We start from the raw sequence: 21,346 nt of genomic DNA, 5'->3' as shown, positions 1-21,346 counted from the left end.
TGCTACAGTGGACTACGGCTAGTGCCAAACAGGTTATTAGAGATGTTCAGATACTGTTTTCCCATTTTCCTGACTTAGACACTGAGAACCATGGGTTAAATTGTTTGCCCAAGTTCATACAAGTGGTAATGTCAAAGCTGAGCTATAACCTTGTATCTCCTGATTTCTTCTTATCAATGATCTTTTTTACTATGTCTTGCTGCCTGTCCTTAATCAGAAGGTTACCACAAATAAAAATATGATTAGAGAAAACATTTTGTGGACATATATGACATTTTCAGAAGTTTACAGCCAAAATGCATGTTCTTGGGGTGAGAGAGTGTTTGGGGTAAATCAGGAGCATTTGGTATGGTACCATTGGCCTTCTGGGGATTCGGCCTATTCTCCCTGTAAATTTTTCGCAGAGCTCTATGCAAAGGACACCCTGAGGTGGGTCTCAGAGTTTCTGCTACTGTTCAGCAAGTCCCCAGCCTAGGAGTAAGATGCCCATCTTCCCCTCACACAGCACTCCCAAACTCCACAAGACCTTCTCCTGGTTAGGGGTGAGGGGCTAGCAGTCTGCTCTCCAAATGACATCCTCATATTTATTTAGAGAGTAAATGAGAGGATGTCACTCCTCTGCTCAAACCCTCAAAAGACCTTCCATCTCATTAAGAATTAAATACAGAATTTTAACTGTGGCCTAAAAGGCTCTAAAACCTCTTGCTCCAGACATCTTTAGCCTCACCTGGCTGCGAGCTCCTACCTGGCCACACCAGGCTCTTCACTATTCATTCCTGCAAAGTGCCACACAGGTGCCCTCCTTAGGGCCTTGGCCCTGAGTTTATCCTTATTGGGGGAACCCATCCCCAATATTTCAAAGTAGGTTCTTTCTATTTTCCATAAGTGTCAGCCGGCTGAGAAATAAAGAGAGACAGTACAAAGAGAGAAATTTTACAGCTGGGCCGCCAGGGGTGATATCACATATCAGTAGGACTGTGATGCTCCCTGAGTCTCAGACCAGCAGGTTTTTATTAAGGGTTTCAAAAGGGGAGGGGGTGTAAGAACAGGGAGTAGGTACGAAGATCACATGCTTCAAAGGGCAAAAAGCAGAACTACTAATAAGGGTCTAACAAAGATCACATGCTTCTGAGGGAACAGGACAAAGGGAAAAAGCAGAACCATTGATAAGGGTCTATGTTCAGCGGTGCATGGTGCATGTATTGTCTTGATAAACAAACAACAGAAAACAGAGTTTGAGAGCAGAGAACCGGTCTGACCACAAATGTACCAGGGTGGAGTTTTTCCCCACTCTAGTAAGCCTGAGGATACTGCAGGAGACCAGGGCGTATCTCAGTCCTTATCTCAACCACATAAGACAGACATTCCCAGAGCGGCCGTTTATAGACCTCCCCCCAGGAATGCATTCCTTCCCCGAGGTATTAATATTAATATTCCTTGCTAGGAAAAGAACTTGGCGATATCTCTCCTACTTGCACATCTGTTTATAGGCTCTCTGCAAGAAGAAAAATATGGCTGTTTTGCCTGACCCCGCAGGCAGTCAGACCTTATGATTGTCTTCCCTTGTTCCCTAAAAATTGCTGCTGTTCTGTTCTCTTTCAAGGTGCACTGATTTCATATTGTTCAAACACACATGTTTTACAATCAATTTGTACAGTTAACACAATTATCACAGTGGTCCTGAGGTGACGTACATCCTCAGCTTACGAAGTTAATGGGATTAAGAGATTAAAGTAAAGATAGGCGTAATGAATTATAAAAGTATTATTTGGGAACTGATAAATGTCCTTGAAATCTTCACAAGTTATGTTCCTCTGCCACGGCTCCAGCCGGTCCCTCTGTTTGAGGTCCCTGACTTCCCGCAACATATCCTGTCCCCGTCGCTTTCCTCTGGCAATGCTCATGACTCAGTCTGCTCCAAAACCATTGCATCAGAGAGGCTGTCACAGACCCCTGTGTCTAAAATAGAAACCCTATCACTCACTACCACTTTACCCTGCTTTACACTTCTTCAGAGTGTTTATGACATCACATTTTATGAACATGTTAGTTTCTCTCCCATTTCTGTTCCTGAGGACAGAGAGTTGCCTTTTCACCTCTAGAACAGTGTCTGAGGCATTCAGTAAATATTTGCAGACTGAATAAATGTGAAAAGCTTTCCTTCATCAAATAGTATTCATTCATTTGTTTATGTAGCATTTGCTGAATAGCTCTCCTGGGTCAGGCACTTCCGTGGAATGCTGGGGACATATATTCCCTACTCTCATGACGCTTATTGCCCACTGCTAATGCAAGCATTAATAGGTCACACAAATTAATATTATATTAGTGCTCCAGTAAGTGTTGCCAACGTGAGGCTCATGACCCAATGGAGAGATTGTTTCACAGTATCAGAGAAAGCCGGGGAGCCTTCCCTGAGGAAGTGATGACTAAGCTGACATACGAAAGAAAGTAAAAGTTAACCAGTTCACTTAGGATTTGTGCTTTTCGTTACATGCAAATTCTACATTTAAAAAAATAATGAAGTGGAGTTGATGATATGCATGCTGAATTAGGTGAGGGAATGTGTATTAATGTATGCAATGTACTTCGAAATGCACCCCAAAAATAAGTTAGATCGAAGGATAGACAGAGTGATGGATAGATGGATTGATATATGATAAAGCAAATATAAAACATAATAGTTGAATCTAGGTGGTGGGTATATGGGTTAGCTCTGTAAATTTCTTTCACATTTCCTGTATGCTTGAAGATGCTCATAGCATTGTGGGGAAAAGTGTTAACCAGATAAGGAAATTGGAAGGAACATTCTCCATGGAAGGCACAGTATGTACAAAAGTAATTTTTGTGCTATTACACTTCTATTACTTTAACATCTTAGATGATGTTTGTAGAATAGTAAATGCATTTCTAAATGTTAGATATAGTTTTAATTAAGTTTGGCTTTTTTCTGCTTTGTGCTCTGTTGACTAGTTTTTATTAGCTCTAATTTTAGATGGTCACTGACCTCTTCACCTTTTAGAAGTTACTGGAGTTGATGGTACCTCAGAGATTCAGCTTTAAAAAAAAAATCTGCTGTTTGAAAAGTACTTGACACTTTTCAGTTCACATTCACATTCACTCTCCTACTTGTGCCTATCACAAGTAAGTACTTGATAGTCACAAGTAAGAGAGTGAATGTGAATGTATTGTTCTGTGGGCGTAGAATAATAAAGACCATTAATATTGATCCCCATTTTGCAAATAAGATACAGAAGCTTAGAAGGCAGGGCAAAGTCATATTCCCAAAATCACAAAACACAAGTAAGTAACATTACTGGAACTATGAATATCCACAAATTAGGGATGCTGATTTCCAATGCAGCATATATTCCACCTCTGTTCATCATTCAGCTGGTTACACGTGTTTGGGACCTGTGTATCTAGAAGCATAGTTTCTTTACCTGTCACCATAGCAAAAATTGCTAAACACAGTATCTTCCAGGAAACCTTGGCTTATACTGTTTGTTCATATTTTAACATGCAATCACTTAAAAAAAATTGTTTTTTTGCAAACGCTCTGAAATTTCTTTCCCTTGTGAGTACATTTTATGTTCAGTTTTAAGAAATGAAGTGATTACAATTAAGTAGATTGTAGATCTCAAGACCCTCCTTCTTGTAAAACAGTTGTAAGTGCCTAGTTTATTGTTCAGCACACAGAGAACATTAAACTAGTCCTCATTTGTCTTTGCATGTTATTTTTTCTGTATATCAGGGAGTGGCAAGAATGATATGAAAGAAGACAATTTCAAGAATCCTCTGGGAAAGAGATGATTCTTTATTTCCTCTGTCTTCCCTTCTCCATCAAATCATTCTTGGTGTTTTCTTATTGAAAGGAAAAAAAAAAAACCCAAATCACTCATTTGGAGAAAATACTACATCTTTTTAAGCTAATAGTAAGATAATGGGTTGACTGTAACATAATTCAGTTATATGTAGAAATAAGAAAGCAGTAATCTGAAATGGCAGGTTCTGGATTTCATATAGTTCCTCTCTTAAAAAAAAATACTGTGAATAGGAGTTGGAAAATACCTAGAAAGCCTTCTGTATCTCAGTTTTCAGAGAAGATATGTTACCTGTTCTCAAATTTTATCATTGCTTTTTAAAGGAGATCTACCACTTTTGACTACAATAGTGTTATATGAAGACAAATAGAATTTGTTGTTGACAAAAACTCTTTTAGATGTTAGCCCAAATGTAGACACTGATGTCATAGTGCCATGTTAACTTAACAAGCATTTTTACTTAACAAGCCTTATGTACCCTCTTACCCCAATACACATGTAAACACTTCTACGTGGGCATCTGATTTTTTAGACCGCTCATAAAATACAGTCTAGAAATAGAGGACTCCTCTGATATCCCAAGAAATACACACAACTTTGAACACTGGGGCTCATAAAGAATGTGCATCAACACCATAACTTCGGTGGCCTATTCTCTGCTACTGTTTGGTGTGGTTCCAGTGAGTGTCTTATACAGTTTGGAAAACAGGGCCCTATGAAGCCAATACAGCTGTGCTGGATCGAGTTACCGCAAGTGAAAAGGCATACAGTCTATCCATTTTATGATCTCACCCTTCCTCTCCCAGAAACGTGTTTACTCAGGTCCTTTTACCACCTTTCAGCCATTTGTCAGGAAAGTTTTGCAGTGGATCTGTTTCCAAATGAAATAGAATTGCATTTTTGAACCCAAATAAACTGCTTCATAGCCTTATTTATTTAACATGTGTGCAGTGCCAAAAACTCACACATTTATTTTTAAAATAAAAATGTAGATATCATCTCCTTTAATTTATTCATCATCTAAACCTCAAAACACATATGATTTCAATAACACTATAAGAAAATAGTAGTTGTTACATGTTAATAAGAAAATAAATGTGCATTTTTTTTTCAAAGAGCAGTATAAATACTAAAATATATTTATGGTTAAATCTGTTCCTTAAGTTTTCTCTACAGGAGACAGGAATCTAAGAATTGCAATGCATTCCCCCCTTTTAATTCCTAATTGCTGCTACTTATGTTGTCATACTATATTATTTGGTTTCCCTGCAATCAGAAATAAAGGAACTACTAAGGAAAAATGTTCTGTGGAACAGTACAGACAGCTGAACTTCATATGAGTTTGGTGTTGTTGAAGATTTCAGAATGGCAAAACTGACAGCTTACTCTTTGCCCTTGTCAACAGATAGCCAAACACATCTGTAGGTGCAAAAGCCACAGGGCCTATTAGAGAAGATTTCTGAATTTCACTATTGCTTCTACCACTTGATCTTGCCCTTAGTCTAGAGGAAATACATAAAACATCAAACTTGTGCTTCTGGGGTTTTAATAAAGAGGTCAAGATTCAGTGGGTTTATTAGAACGTGGTAAGTCTACCTTTTTCTGCATTCAGCCAACATTTATTTGAAACACCTCTTAGTAGCCAGGTAGTATGCTTCACTAGTGTTAAATGTTATGAAAAAAAGAAAAGGCAGTGTTAGTGTCATAAAACTCCTCTGACATTTAACATCCTATAATCAACAGAAACACTATCCAGACCCCATGTGTGTGTGAGTGTGTGTGTGTGAGTGTGTGCGTGTGTGCTTGCGCGTGTGTGCACACAAGTGTGTTTAGACACATGGTCCTGAGTACAGACTCTTTAGCACCAGTGAAATGACATTCTTTATGGTTTCATCTTAAAACTTTTCTTCCAGAAATAAGCCTATCAAGGACACATCTTCAAAATCTAGCTGCTAAGAGTTGATAGCTAGAGGGAAGTTAGGAATTTACATAAAGCACTCACTATTTAGCTTCTAGTTGCAATGTACTCCGTTTTAGCTGGCAATTTGCCATGAAAATATTTTCCTAATAAGAACCTTGCCATTTCTGCATTCAGACTGCTTGGATTTGCATCCCAGCTTTGCCACCATCTGACTGCAAGGAAGTTATTTACACTCTCCGGTCCTCAATTGCCTTATCTGTATAATGATGATAACAATAATACATACCTATCTCTTATGGTGGTGTGAGGGATTAGGAAGTGTATTCAGATTTGAATTATGTGTTCATGGTTCAGTCTTTCATTTTGCTACTAAACAGGATTAAGATTAACTGATCATCTGCTTTGACCCCACTTCTAGGCCCCTGGAAGTCCAGCTCTTCTAGCCTCTGAGATAAACCAAATATACACAATGTACTGGCCCTTTATGAAGTGGAATCTTAATTGTGAACTTGTCTTTGTTTTCTAATTTTAAACCCCTTTGTAAGCATCTGATTTATTTATTCTTGAAAACAACTAAAGACAAATTAAGCACATGTCATATGCTGGTGACATTATTGAAATAAACTTTGCTCCCTTTTTTTTGTTTTTGAGACGGAGTCTTGCTCTGTCGCCCAGGCTGGAGTGCAGTGGCGTGATCTGGGCTCACTGCAAGCTCCACCTCCCAGGTTCACTCCATTCTCCTGCCTCAGCCTCCCAAGTAGCTGGGACTACAGGCGCCCGCCATCGTGCCCAGCTAATTTTTTGTATTTTTAGTAGAGACGGGGTTTCACCGTGTTCACCAGGATGGTCTCAATCTCCTGACCTCATGATCCGCCCGCCTCGGACTCCCAAAGTGTTGGGATTACAGGCGTGAGCCACCACGTCCGGCCCTGCTCCCTGAACAGTGGGGACTTGTCCATGCCCTTTAAGGCATGAGATAATGTAAGCCAGAAAAAAATTAACCAACTTAGAAAACAAAATGTTTCCCTGACTCTGCACAAAGTATTTCGCCCTGGGAATTAACATGACATAGGTCCTCATGACATCTCTGAAATACAGCAAGTTTCTTATTTTAAACTATTCATCTGCTAATGGATCTTGTCTCTCTGGCTATGAGCTTTGGGGTGAAAATAATTTTGAAATCTTAAGTAATGTGACAAGATTCTAATCACAGAATCCCAGCCAATCTTAAATTAAAAAAAAAAAAAGTTGCAATGTTATTCATGTTCTTGAGTTTGTATGCCAAAGTGGCAGTTTTAAGTACACTCACATACATGCAGAGAGAGAGAGAAGAGCCAGAAAATATATTTTTCTCCCAAAAAATATCACTTAATCATGAAATTATGAGACCTGAGACGCCTGTAAGATTGGACTCATTGTCTTCATTACTTCACATCTTGTTGTTGCAAATGCCCTAGTTAGTTCAGCATTTGTGCATGCAATTCCCTTAAAGTAAGTACAAATAACTTTTTTCTTTGTGTAATTATTACATCTTTTGTTCCCCTGGGTAAGCTAAATGCTCCTGAAGAACAGGAAGTATGCCATCTATGTTTGTGGATCTTTCTATGATATCCAAGATACATATTTGTTGTTAATTGACTAGAATATAAGGATGAAAAGAAAGGTATGTGTACCAGAAAGTGTTTCTGATATTGAGGAAGATATTTATAAGCAATGCATAAATGGAATATAAAATAAGCCACAAGTGAAATAAATAGTGAGAAAGTATAAAGATTGGGTAAGGGAGATGGGGGCAGTGGGGGATGGCAAGGGAGGGGAGAATAAAAATAACTGCACTGAGAAAAGAAGGAGTCAAGGAGTTTTTCAAAATTCACTCACAAAAACATAGCCATTTGAATATACATCCAAAACCATAATATAATTGTCAAAAATAGTATGTAAACACATGCAAGGAAAAGAGTGGTTTCATGTAGTCACCTGGTTGATTGAAAATTTTAAGCAAAACTATTTACTTAACATGCTGCATTTTACAGTAGGGCAAGAGATCATTTACTTATTTTGAGGACAAAATGAGTTTTACATACTTACTTAACCTTGGTTCAGAAGATCACTTCAAAATGAGAAAAATTACGGGACAAAAAAAGGAAATAAAGTTTTAATACTACAGATATTATTGGAGCGTGTTTATGAAGAGGATTTTATGCAATGCATAAAATTTTGATGTAAAATCATCAGGGCATTGCTTTGTATTTTATTGTTCAAGAGTCAATATAATTCCTGAGAAAACCTATAATTTTATTATTTAAATGAATATAGCATATATGGTGGCTAAAACTGCAACCTCCTAAGCCTACATGTTGTGGCTTATAGTAAGAAACACATCATTTTGATGAATCTTTCCTACACATGAAAAAATTAAATGAAGTCATTTAAAATGCATGGCAGTGTAAGTGAGTACATGTGGCTTAAAGACTAACAATAATATAAATGTTAAGCAGAAGGAACAAACTACTAAATCCTTTCAGTGGAACTTGAAAAAGAGAACTTTATGAACTTGAAGAAACAGCACGTAGACTTCCTTTTCGGAATGGCAGAGTAAAGGTATTTCTGCCCTTCTCAAAAATCTCATTACAAAAATAAGGATGTGAAGAAATAGAAAAACTGATTTACGCTTGTCAAAACTAGAAGACATCTGTAACTCCATGTCACAGAACATTGAAAAGTAGTAAAATGACTCAGAACAGAAAAGGTGAAACTCAAGGATCTGCCAAGGGGATAGCAATAGAAAGCAATCAAATATCATTCACCCTGCAGAATTCTGGAAAGCCTTTTGCATTGGAGTAATTAGCACAGTTACTGTGGAAGGAGGGGGTGGATGGGTACATTGAAAGTGTCTGTAAGGAAGGGTTAGACCGTCAGCCCTCTGTCTCCATATGTGCCTCTACCCCTGAACCCCGTGAAAGACATAAAGTATATGCTGTGGGGGAAACTGCATCAGTGAGGCTCTGGATTGGATATGCCAGGCAGAGAACAGCATCTCTCTGTTCAGGGAGATGGGAGATTTCAAATAGGAAAGTTAACTGAGAAAATAATGAACTCCTCCTGACAAAAAATTATACAAAAATTAGCTGGGTGTGGTAGTGTGTGCCTGTAGTCCCAGGTCCTCAGAGGCTGAGGTCAGAGGATCCCTTGAGCCTAGGAGGTTGAGACTGCAGTGAGCTGTGAATGTGCCTTTGCACTCTAGCCTGGACAACAGAGCGAGACCCTGTCTCAGAAAAAAAAAAAATCTTTATATACTCATAATTGAGAGATTCCCCATTCCACAAAATGAGCCAGTTGACTACTTATTTAGCTTACAATTTCATTATTTAATTCTCAGGGTAGGTATTATATATGATAATTAATGGTATATGATGCATCGATAACTAACCCTGAAATCTTATGGCTTAACACAGTAGAGGTTATTGTGTGACTCATGTGAAATCCAATATGGTGGGCAGTTCTCATCTTAATCTTGTAGTTATGCCTTCCGGAGCATGTGGCCATCAGGGTCCTCATGGTAGGGGCTGGGATTGAAGGGGGAACGCTCAGGTTCAACTGTCTCATTCCAGAAGTGACACTCTCAGAGTCCATTGTTCAGAACCTTTCACAGGGGAGAAGTAGGGAAGCACATGGAATATTGAGGGGCCACTAACTTCCCTGCAACTTTGTGCAAATTTATGTCTAGGTTCTTGCAGTACACTTCACTTACTTCCCATGCGTCAACCATAGGGTTTATTGTTTATTTCATTGAACAATTAAAATCCATTTTAAATTTAAGAGCTAGCACCTGTTACCCACCTAATATGTCTGGCATTGTGACAGAGCTGAGGATACAGAGATGCCTATAATATATATGCAGTCTCTAGTCTCAAGATTATTTTACCATTTAACTTTTTATTTTATGTTTGCTTTGAAATAATTTTCAGATCATTCTCACTTAATGTTCACAGGTGGGTGTAACAGTGATCAGCTAATTAAAGACTGTGTAATAAGTTATTGACTTATGATCAACAGGATCTTGTGTCGCTGAAGCAAATGTTTAATTTCAGATATTTCTCCCAAATCTTGAGAACCACTCCTCTTTCCCTTTTAACTGAAATAATTGCTGAGAACTCTTTTCTTCTTTATAATGGCAACATTTAAGAATTTCTAATATACTCCATAGATAAGTAACTGCAGATTCATCTATTTCTCAGTATTACCTCATAGTCTATTTCTGATGTTCACTGAAGCAGGTTTGTAAATTAATATTAATATGAAATAGTCTATAGAAAGTTTCATAGCATATCAGTTGAAAGCAATTATCCAGGAAGAATTTTTGTATCTGAGTCAGTCTTGCAAATGCATCTCATATACTTTTTAAAAGGAAATAATTCTTCTGATTTCAAAAGATACATTTATCTTGAAAATACTATTATATATGTTCTTATTTGACTGTCTAAATCTACAGTTTGAACTGCTTCTTACAGTGGTGCATCTGATTTTTAGTATGTGGATTCTGAGAGTATTAATCAATTTTTTATAATGTTTGGTTTCCTTATGTTTTCTATTTCAGAGTACCCGAGTGGCCTTGGACCATCTGGAGTCTGTGCCTGAGAAACTGAGCCTACTAGAAGATTTCAAAGACTTCAGAGTGAGAAAGAGTTGGCTTGTCTCTTTCAGTATTTTATCTGAGTGAGAACACTTGACATCTTCCTGATGTGCAAAGAAAAGTATAGAAAAGGAAGAAGGACCAAAAAACATTGGGAACTTTTAACATACCACCTTATCAGGGTTTATTGACATTTGTGAAGTTAGAATTGAAAACAATGCAACTTATGTATTAGCACAAGATAGGAAGATAGAGACTTTCACTGTACTACTAGAAGCTCAGTCGGGCCCCTAAAACTTTAATGATAATTTAGAAAAGCCTAAGAATTAAAGGGAGTTACACATTACACTGACAATAGATAACTTTTTTGGTTAGCAATTTTAATTTGTGAATTATTTGGGTACTGTTTGTTTTAGAGATATGGTAGTTCCCAACTTATCTTTATACTATGACATATGAACTCAAATCCACGTAAATTTCACATTTCATATTTCATGGCCATTTATTGATAGACCTCTAACCACAAAGCATTTCATTATCAAGCCAATTAGTTACATGTGTTAATTTACGTTGTGTAATTTTTTTAATTCCTCATAGAAGAGATATGCAAAACAAATATCTCTGCTGCCAGTCCTGCCAGACAAGGTCTGGTCCCGAGAACGTCATATATAGCCTTAGGGCTGCAGATGCAATGTAAAATTTTAATGATTTATAATTTATTGACCTCGTATAGCTGAAGCTAACAATGGGAAGGATTTTTTTTGGCAACCACGTAATCATATTTCACATTGGCCTTAAAATATAACTTATGTTATATTTAGGTTCTGTTTAGATCTGACATATTATTTGAAGATACAGTGGATAGGAAAATGGCCAGATCATGCCATATTGATTTATTGGAAGCATTGATATAATGTGGTTCCCAAGGTCTACACTGTCTTAAAATTACCTTGCATTAAGCATCTTTTGGTAGTTCAGTAACTAACATTTTTGAGTGAGATCCAGTTTAGCTGACAAATCTAGAAAGCTAGACTATCCCAAATTGAACAAAACCAAGTGTTTCAAATATGTTTTACTAAGTTTTGATTCTTTCTCAAGATTTGATTATATATTTGCAGTTTAAATATCTATCAAAGAATTATGAAACCGGTATCCAAAACAATGCAATTTCTGTTTACTCTTAAACAACCCAATGTGATAGGAGGCAATATGTTATGCCCATATTATTTTCATTTTTTTCTCGTAACTAACGGAAATTATCCAAGTAAATGAAGGGCAGACAAGAGAAAATATGGGAAACAGGTGGCACTTGTCACTGAGAAATAGATACCTGTCTTATACCAGCATAAAAATATAAATTTTAACCTCCAGTGACAGATCACTTTTTCCCCAGTTGTCTACAACGAACAGAATGTCCATAAGTACAATTTAAAAGTTGTATTCTCTACTATTACCAAAAGGCTCATTATTATTATTTTTAATCCTATGAGCTAGTGATCATCTACAAGTCTAGCTCATATACATACAGACTCACATATGAAGATGCCTAAATAGTAAAATTTTTTGGGAGAGTCTTTTTCAGAGTTCAGCATTGTACTTCCCAATATATTGAAATTGAAACGTTTAGCTTGAAAAGGGAAAGAGTTAATTAGCAAGTGTTACGCACACAGTGCATGATACTTAGCAGGTGCTAAGTACTTTATGGTACATGTTTCCTAATCTTCAGAGATACCCTATAGATGGGTGTTATTTTCACCCATTTTATAGATGAGGACACTGAAGCTTGGAGCCCATAAACTAGCTGGAGGTGGGATCTAATTCTGTGTAAAACAGCAGAGCCCATCTGCTTCGCCCTGCTGCTTTTAGCTTAAAATCCGTTCTACATGTACTCTAAAGCCCTCTATGTGATTAAAAAGAGCTGATTTTAATCAAGTTAATAAAAATGACTAGATATAGCCTTAAATGAAAATACATAAAGCCTTGAGATTATTAGATGTGGATTATATTTATTCAAATCCTTTAAACTTTCTAAAAATCAGTGTGGCGTGAACAAGAATACAAAGACCTAAGTTCTGGTCCAAAGTCATGCACCAGACAAAAATCACCTAATGCCTCAGGAGATATGTCCACATTCATGTGATGAGGCACCTGAACAATATTATCTCTGGGTTCCTATATACGTATTTCTTGATAGTACCATAGCCTATGACTTTTAAGTGTGAGTACGGACCTCATCTTATTTAGATAGGCCTGACTTTATTCTTGTTTAAATGCGGTCATATTTATTTTGAAAGAATTGTTGGCTGGGCGCAGTGGCTCACGCCTGTAATCTCAGCACTTTGGGAGGCTGAGGTGGGCTGACAACCTGAGGTCAGGAGTTCAAGACCAGCCTGACCAGCATGGCGAAAGCCCGTCTCTACTAAAAACACAAAATAAGCTGGGCGTGATGGCACATGCCTGTAATCCCAGATACTCAGGAGGCTGGGGCAGGAGAATTGCTTGAACCAGGGCGGCGGAGGTTGCAGTGCACTGAGATCGCGCCATTGCACTCCAGCCTGGGTGACAGAGTGAGACTCCGTCTCAAAAATAAAAAAGAATTGTTTCAGCTCTATAATTCCATATTTAAACATTACATTTTTGATTAGGTAGAAAGGGAATAGCATTGAGTTCCAAGTCCAATCTGCCACAAATTGTCCAGCCCTGGGCAAATCATTCTTAACTTCCCTGGGCTCTAGTTTTTTAGAGGTTTTTGTTTTGTTTTGTTTTTGTACTAAGCATGAGAACTTTGGAATTATAATACCCCTTCTAGCTTGAACACTCAGTAAGTTTAAGGTTTCTTGGGACTTTGAGGGACACTAAATCCGTACGTGTTTTTTTTTACATACCAAAATCAGTTGTCCTCATTGTTTTTCTAATTTCTCCCTAAATAATAATAGAAATGTCTAAATAATTGTCTATAGTGACTGTTTGCTGTGTTCCTTCTTCCCCCAAGAAATGAAGAGGAAAAAAAAGAAAAAAGGCAGGCCTGGAAATTTTTGTTTTCTTGATTTTTTTTATTACCTGAATCTTTTTATGTTTTTAAAAGCAAAGGAGCTATCCTCCAGTTTAAAAATCTATGCGACGTAATAGTTAAAAGGTGGGATGTTGTTTATGGATAAGTGAAGTAAAAGGGCTCTAGTTTTACAGGTAGCAATTTTTTAAAACAAGAATATATTGATGCTAAGTACCAAAGCAAGTGATAGTACACAGCATCCAAATGTGGCATGTGTCATTAATGACATCTTTGGACAGTTCATTGCTATTTGAACCTTGTTCTAAAGGGTGTCAGTCACTGTAGATGGGCATAGGGACTAGTTGTTAAAAGAATTCGGGTAACCACTGTAGGATGCATTGTATTTTTATGGTTTTATCCACAGTGACAATTTTCTTCTTTTTCTTTTTTTTTTTTTTTTTTTTTTAGACAGAGCCTTGCTCTTTCACCCAGGCTGTAGTGCAGTAGCACAATCTCACTGCAACCTCTGCCTCCTGGGCTCAAGCAATCCTCATTCTCCCACCTCAGCCTCCTGAGTAGCTGGGACTACAGCCATGCACCACCATATCTGACTAGTTTTTGTATTTTTTTGTAGAGGTGAGGTTTCACCATGTTGCCCAGGCTGGTCTCGAACTCCTGGACTAGAGCTATCCTCCCACCTTGGCCTTCTAAAGTGCTGGGATTACAGGTTTGAGCCACTGTGTGTAGCCTTCTTCTTTCTCTATGGTGGCCTGTGATTCTCCTATATATCTCTAAATTTTTGTAATTATTTATTTTCATTTTTATCTACATATAGACTCTTTCTTACTCTAATTTCAAGCACTGATTTTCTTTCATCTACCAGTTCAGACCCTTTGCTTTTTTTTTTTTTTCCAGGATTCCTGCAGTTCATCTGAGAGAACTGATGGAAGATATTCCAAATACAGGGTTCGCAGAAATTCTCTTCAGCATCACCAAGATGACACCAAGTACAGAACCAAAAGTTTCAAAGTAATTTTCTTTATATACTTTTTTAGTCTTTAAGTAGTATCCATGTTTAAGGCTACAACCTCTTAAGCAGCCTCTGCAGTGTTTGTGTAAGGGCACTTGTGAAAGAAAATATTTTCCTTGATATATTAAATAGACTTTCAATTGTGTGGAAATGGAGAATAAAAATCCAGAGTTTGTGCCTATCACATTTTGTCTGGGAAGTAAGCCTTAAGTCTATGCCATCACTGCTTGATATGTTACTTGTTTACGGGAACTGGTGCTGCTTAAGAACCAAGAAACCCCTGGTCACTTGGTTGGTCAAAATCTTAGTGTGATGGTCACCTTCTTCTATGTATAAGTCTAGCTGCTCTCCACACTGAAGTCTGCAGTAGGTCAGATAATATATTGTACTTTGGAATTCTAGTCATTTTCTTCTAGAGGGGATATGAACTCCATATTAATACTTCAGCTTTTGGTTTATTACCGTGGAGCCAGCACAGGATGCTGGGAAGACTTAACCGTATTAACAAAAAGCGTACATTCTCTAGAGCCTACCCAATATCCATCTGGGATCTGGGTGATTTTAAATCCATTTGACCTTGAGCAGCTCTCAGTTTAGAGCAGAGTTTCTCAGCCTTGGCATTCTTGATATTTGGGGCCAGTTAATTCATTGTGGTAGAGGTAGTCTTATGCATTGCAGTATATTTAGTTGCATCCCTAAAATGTACGCACTAGATGCCAGTAACATCTCCCATCTCAAGTTGTAACATCGAAAAATGTCTCCTGACATTGTCAAATGTCCCCTGGAGGGCAAAGATGCCCCCTGTTGAGAATGCTGACCCAGAGAGAGTCCATCTATATTCAAACGTGCACTCCAAGTCAATTAAAAAAAAGCTAAAGGTTTTCTGGCTTTTTTATATTCTTACAAACTTGAATATGTATGAATATTCATTACACTGTATATATTCACTTATTACAGTGAAATATAATTAATTCTAAGAAGTGTCTTTCCTCCTCTGAATGTAATTGGATAGAATGCTCAGTGGATATAAAGACAGTGTTCATTTCCATAACTCCTTCTTAGCATGCTTAAAATGAGTATTATACTTCCTCCCTTCCAAATAAAAATTAACACAATTAGGACAGGTTATTGATACCCTTACTGTGAAGAGAGCATCCTGTGACTTTGTTCCTTTTTACCTTTGTTTTTAATAGATCCGTAAATTCACTATAGTAGTGACCTTGTCTCGTATGGCAATTTTTAAGTTCCCTAAATCATCTTCCAACATTCCCAGTCAGGTCCTACAAACTCAAGCATTTCTGCACCATGTAAAGGAGTGCCACTAACCTATACAGAAATACAAAGTTTAGGCTATGAGAGCTAATGATTATTGAGCATATTTTAGAACAAACCACAAGACATTTCTTTTTGTAGGTGTTACATGCCTTATATACCTTATCATATTTAAGATTCACAGAAATCCTCTCAGATAGGCGTGATTATTTTCCTTCTTATGCCATTGAAGAAAGCAAGGCTGTAGAGTAATAATTAAATGGTTGAATCGGGATGAAAACCTAAGTCTGCCTGGCTTTAGTAATTTATGTCATTGACCACTGTGCCATTACAGTATAAATTTAGAGCTTATATACCTAATTTTTTCTAGAAGTCACCAAATGCAGGAATAATTTTCAATGTGTAAAAATTAGTGTTCTCCAAAAATACATAAACATAGTACATGCCTCTTAGTTCAACAGAGGTCTAGATGCAAATGAAATATTTAAAACATTATTTCCCAATACACTTAGAGTTGGTATCAGGTGAATCAGTGCTATCTAGTGGCACCCAAATTGCTATAAATCAATGCAGTTTCCATAACAGCATATGGCAAAGCTATGAATGTTTAACATGTTCAGCAAGTAATCTCATCGGAGTTCTGTTTAAAATTACATTTGCAGCTGAAGAGGGAATCAGGCCTAGTTCATAAGAGGGGCCAGCACTTAGCAAAATGAAAAACAAATTTGAAAATTTTGCAAGTAGATAGTGCAAGTATAGAATAGAGCTGCAGAACACATTTTATGATGGTGTTGTTCCACATTAATACTACTTAAATATTTTAAAACAGATACATTTTAGCAATGCATTTATTGACTATCACCATATGTCACAGATTCCTGTTCTGAAATAATATAGTTATTTAACATAAAACTCACGGGAATATAACATTTTTGGTAGTCATTGGAAAGGAAAATGTAGGAAAACATTTTTGCCAATTGTAGATACCAATGGTCGTTTTCTCATATTCCTTTCATTAAAATAAGTTTTTTACAAAAGACTGAGAGAGGAGGCAGCTTTAAAAGAAGAGTGAGCTTAAATGAGTAGTGAGAAAGTTGTGTTAGTCATTTCTTGTCTTCATGGATAATCAGAAGAGCCAGCTCTGATACATCACTGACATCCTGAAGAAAATGCTTCAGATAAGAGAAATAGGAACTCAAGAGAGAATGTGCCCCTTACTCCATCAGTTTCAGAAGACATTATTTCAGTAGCTATTAACTTTACCCACCTTTGCTAAGACAGAATTCAAAGAAAAGGCAAATTACAGGGACTTGAGTTCACTGGTTCTACTGAAAACTACAGTTCCAGGAAATCAGTGTAAGACTCAGTTTAGTGCAACAAACATACTGTACAGCTACCATGTTGCAAAACACAGTACCTGTGGGTGTGGGGTTGGGGAACAAATGTATAAAGATGCAGAAAGCATGGTATTAAAGAAGAGAATAGTTACCTAGTTACCTTACTTCTAACAGACACAGGTGCTCTAGAGCAGAGGTTGGCAAACTGCTTATGGGTCCAATCTTGCCTGCGAACTGTTTTTGTAAATAAAGTTTTATTGGAATACAACCACACTCATTTATTCACATATTGTCTTTGGCTGCTTTTGCACTGAACAGTAGAGTTGAATAGTTGCTACAGAAACCATATGGCCCACAAAGACTAAAGTATTTACCATCTGGCCCTCTATAGAAAAAGTTTTCCAACCTCTGGTCTAGAGGAAGAAGAAATTACTAATCTACTTCTTCCTTTACACATTATATGACATGTTTCCTTTTCTGTATTTGCCAATCAAATAGATACTCTCCAAGCTCTTTGGAAAGTCATAATACTTATTCATTCAACAAATATTTATTGAGTGTCAGCTGTGTGCCAGGAACTTTCTAGGTGCATGGGACTCACATCAGTGAACAAAATGAAACAAAAATATCTGCCTTTTTTGTTGTAGTTGGAGGATGTTCATGTTTTTGTTGTTGTTTTTCTAAACACAGCATTAATCAAACATTTATTGGATTTCTAATGCAAACCAAGGCACTGTGCTAGGAGCTCAGGAGAATGGCATCATAAGAAAAAACATTACCAACCCTTAGGAATTTAAATCCTTCATACAAATTACTGTGGTACAAAAATGAAAAGGGCTAAATGCTATAAAGGTGGCCCCAAAAAAGTGGCCCCAATAAACTGCATTGGGGGTTCAGAGGAAAGAAAGATGCTCAGGAGTCTTTTGAAAAGAGGTTTGTAAGGACAAAGCACAAGAAAACATTTATCCACATCTCAGCTTGGGAGAGGATCACTATTAGGATTTCAGTTGTAGATTCTGACTATATTACTGTTGACAGACAAATAACTGTTGGAATAGCAGACCATGTTGGCAGCTGGCTTCTCTTATGTTGTTGCTGTTGTAAGAAGGCACTGAAACATCCAACATGACCACACTGCTGGTGTAAAGAAGGGTTAGCAGGAAGTGAGCAAGTCAGGTTCTCTTTCAGTCAATCCAAGGCTAGAGCCATCTCCTCTGTTTATTCCTGTGGCAATCACCAGGACAAAAAGGATCAGCTTTCTAGAAGCCTGTCAAGATTTTGAGCAGGACCAACATCCACAATTGTGAGAGCATAATGTAATATTGTCTTAAGTTGACCAAGCTAACTGGACAACGCCTGATCTAAACGCTTATATTTAGAATTCATTTCAAAGCTGAATCTAACACAACATTTTCTCTGTCTTGGTAGACAAGAGAAGCATTTCATGGCCTCTCTTTCATCAAGCCTAATTGGGTTTCTGTAGGACATACAGGCTTCCTTCCTGTCTCAGCTGTTTCAAATAGAACAGAATGTTCAAAAGTCAGCCAGTAACACAGCATTGCTAATTTGAATTCACAGAGGAGCATGGTTTTGTCCAAGACATCCCCATTTATTACCTTTACCCATACTAAATATATGGTTTTAATTAACATTGGAATTTTTTAGTAAAATTGCAGAAGGCATGTTTATTCCCCATCCTTCTTCCCCTTGAAAGAAAAGTCATGATTTTTAACTTGTAGTTGAAGAGTTAGTATACAGTTTCTTTTTAAACAAACAGATGTTTTACGGGATAAGATGAGGTAGGTGAGGAAGCATTAATAATGGCTTTCAGCAGAGTCTACAGAAGCAGTTTGCCAAAGCCCTGTCATATTTGTTCAATGTAAGCATGTGTGTGATATAAGTACATGTTTTGTTCCTTGAACTCATTTCTCTCTCATTGAATCTTTGTGATTTGTTTATACCTTGCTCACAGCAATTAATGGCTGTTCAAGTCAGCTATTTCTGTACATATCTTAAATCTTCTACAACAGTAGCTTCTAAAGCATGCTGTGTATAATTCCTGGTACAATTCAAGTTTGTAGGTGATGCATAAACATTTTTATTTTAATGACTGAAAATATATATGACTAATGGATTATTACGTTGATTTTTACAGATATTGCTTAGGAATAATAGTGGCAACCATGGGAGGATTTGAGAGAGCTTTAACTCTACAATACTCCAATTATCTCATTTATAATAACTACTCCATGCTTTGATAAGAAGTCATATGTAAACTAATATGCAAATACAGCTCTGTGCTTCTCTCCATCTTTTAAGCCTCCCCTATACAGAGATTTAGAGTGCAAGGTTAACAAGTAAATGTAAGAGAAAACAGTAGTAAAACTATAGGTGAACACCGATGTTTGGGAAATGCTCTTCTACTAGATTGTATGGGCTTTTGAAGGCAAGCACTGCCTTGACTCCAGAACACACAGTGAGTGTACAATACATGTTAAACTGGTGATTTTAAAAACTTCTTAAAAAATCATTTTCTAGTTTCAGCCTTTCTAAAATTCTAACAAAAATTTAATTGTTATTTTTCCAGTAATGCTTACATGACACATTTAAAACCTTACGGGCAATCAAATCATGCTGAAATATGAAGATATGTTTATTCTCTTGAAGTGATCAAGACTAACCTGCAAGCCATATTTAACTAGTCAATTTCATCCTGCTCTTCAAAAATTAAACGAAAGGTTGCCAGTTGAATTGGTATTTTTTTCTTTGTTATAAAATCTGAAAATTGTAATGGATCTAAAGTGCTTATTCAGAAATCAACCTGGGTACTTTGATGAGTATAATTAATATTTTAACCTATTAGAGCTGCACTTTATCAAACCCAATTCCTTCAGCAAGCCACATGCTTTTACCCTTCCAAATAATTTACTCAATAAGAATATTAAGAAAAGAAAGATTGTGAAGAAATTTAGCTATAGAAGCCATTTTTAATAATCTCTAATTCAAAATTCTAGGTACTAAAAACAAAAGAAATACCAATTAAATTTATTAGTTTTTAACAAACATCATAATATATTCATCCAAACAATGATTCTTCCCTTTAAAATAGTCACTTTAAGGCCGGGTGTGGTGGCTCATGCCTGTAATCCCAGCACTTCGGGAGGCTGAGGTGGGTGGATCATGAGGTCAGGAGATCGAGACCATCCTGGCTAACATGGTGAAACCCTTTCTGTACGAAAATTACAAAAAAATAAATAAATAAATAAGTAAATTAGCTGGGCTTGGTGGCGGGCGCCTGTAGTCCTAGCTACTTGGGAAGCTGAGGCAGGAGAATGGGGTGAACCTGGGAGGCAGAGCTTGCAGTGAGCCGAGATCGTGCCACTGCACTCCAGCCTGGGTGACAGAGCAAGACTCCATCTCAAAAAAAAAAATAAATAAATAAAGTCACTCTAAGAAACTAAGCACTGATTCCTATGAACCATCATTAAAAACATCTTTGCATCCCTGCCTTTATTTCTTATGTCAATGGCACATTTTTTTGAGTATGCTTGTTTATGGCAAATTTTTATCTACTATGAGTGGATTTGGTTTCTGAAAATGGATTAAAGTCATGTGAAGCCAAGTCTGAAGTAAGTAAAAAGAAAAAAAAATTGAGTAAAATCTTTTCATTATTGACACACTAGGAATATATAATTTTATACAATAAAATATCAATTAGCTATTAGTCCTACTATGAAAACTAGTCAAAAAGATTCAAATGGATTTATCTAGAATAGTATTTTCATAAATCTGTTAATAGGGTAAGTGAATGTTGGGTTTTTTTGTTTGTTTGTTTGTTTGTTTTTTTAGATGGAATCTCGCTCTGTCACCCAGGCTGGAGTGCAGTGGCACAGTCTCAGCTCACTGCAACCTCTGCCTCCTGGGTTCAAGCAAGTTTCCTGCCTCAGCCTCCCAAGTAGCTGGGATCACAGGCATGCACCACTATGCCTGGCTAATTTTTGTATTTTTAGTGGAGATGGGGTTTCACCATGTTGGCCAGGCTGGTCCCCAACCCCTGACCTCAGGTGATCCGCGAGCTTCCACCGCTCAAAGTGCTGGGATTACAGGTGTGAGCCACTGAGTCTGGCCTGCTTTGGGTTTTTAATATTGTTCTATCAATTTGGATTCCCAATGGTAAATTTGCATAGTTTGCATAGTTAGAAGTACTGGTTGTTCACTGTTTCTGTCTGGATAGATTAGAATCATAAAATGTTAGTGCTGAGAGGACTTAGAGATGATCTGGTGCAGCCCCATAATTTTTTTACATCAAGAAACTGAGAATGTGAGAACAATAATCT

The 21,346-nt window shown here is 37.2% G+C and overlaps 1 protein-coding gene across 15 annotated transcripts in view; it reads left to right on the top strand.

Moving 5' to 3' along the window:
* Positions 1–21,346, top strand: part of CEP128 (centrosomal protein 128) — a 446,086-nt gene that overhangs the window by 401,313 nt on the left and 23,427 nt on the right. For 13 of the 15 annotated variants that reach the window (XM_063698091.1, XM_055361828.2, XM_055361833.2 and 10 more), the window contains 2 exons: positions 10,343–10,420; positions 14,286–14,399. In XM_063698091.1, coding sequence (XP_063554161.1) covers positions 10,343–10,420; positions 14,286–14,399 — 192 coding nt within the window. Of the gene's footprint in view, positions 1–10,342; positions 10,421–14,285; positions 14,400–19,596; positions 19,696–21,346 lie in introns of those variants that run through there. The other 2 variants (XM_063698094.1, XR_010130804.1) reach the window with 2 other exon arrangements.

The sequence above is a fragment of the Gorilla gorilla genome, chromosome 15, assembly GCF_029281585.2.
Source record: "Gorilla gorilla gorilla isolate KB3781 chromosome 15, NHGRI_mGorGor1-v2.1_pri, whole genome shotgun sequence".
Classification (NCBI taxonomy): Eukaryota; Metazoa; Chordata; class Mammalia; order Primates; family Hominidae; genus Gorilla; species Gorilla gorilla.
This window is presented reverse-complemented; position numbering and strand designations above follow the sequence as displayed.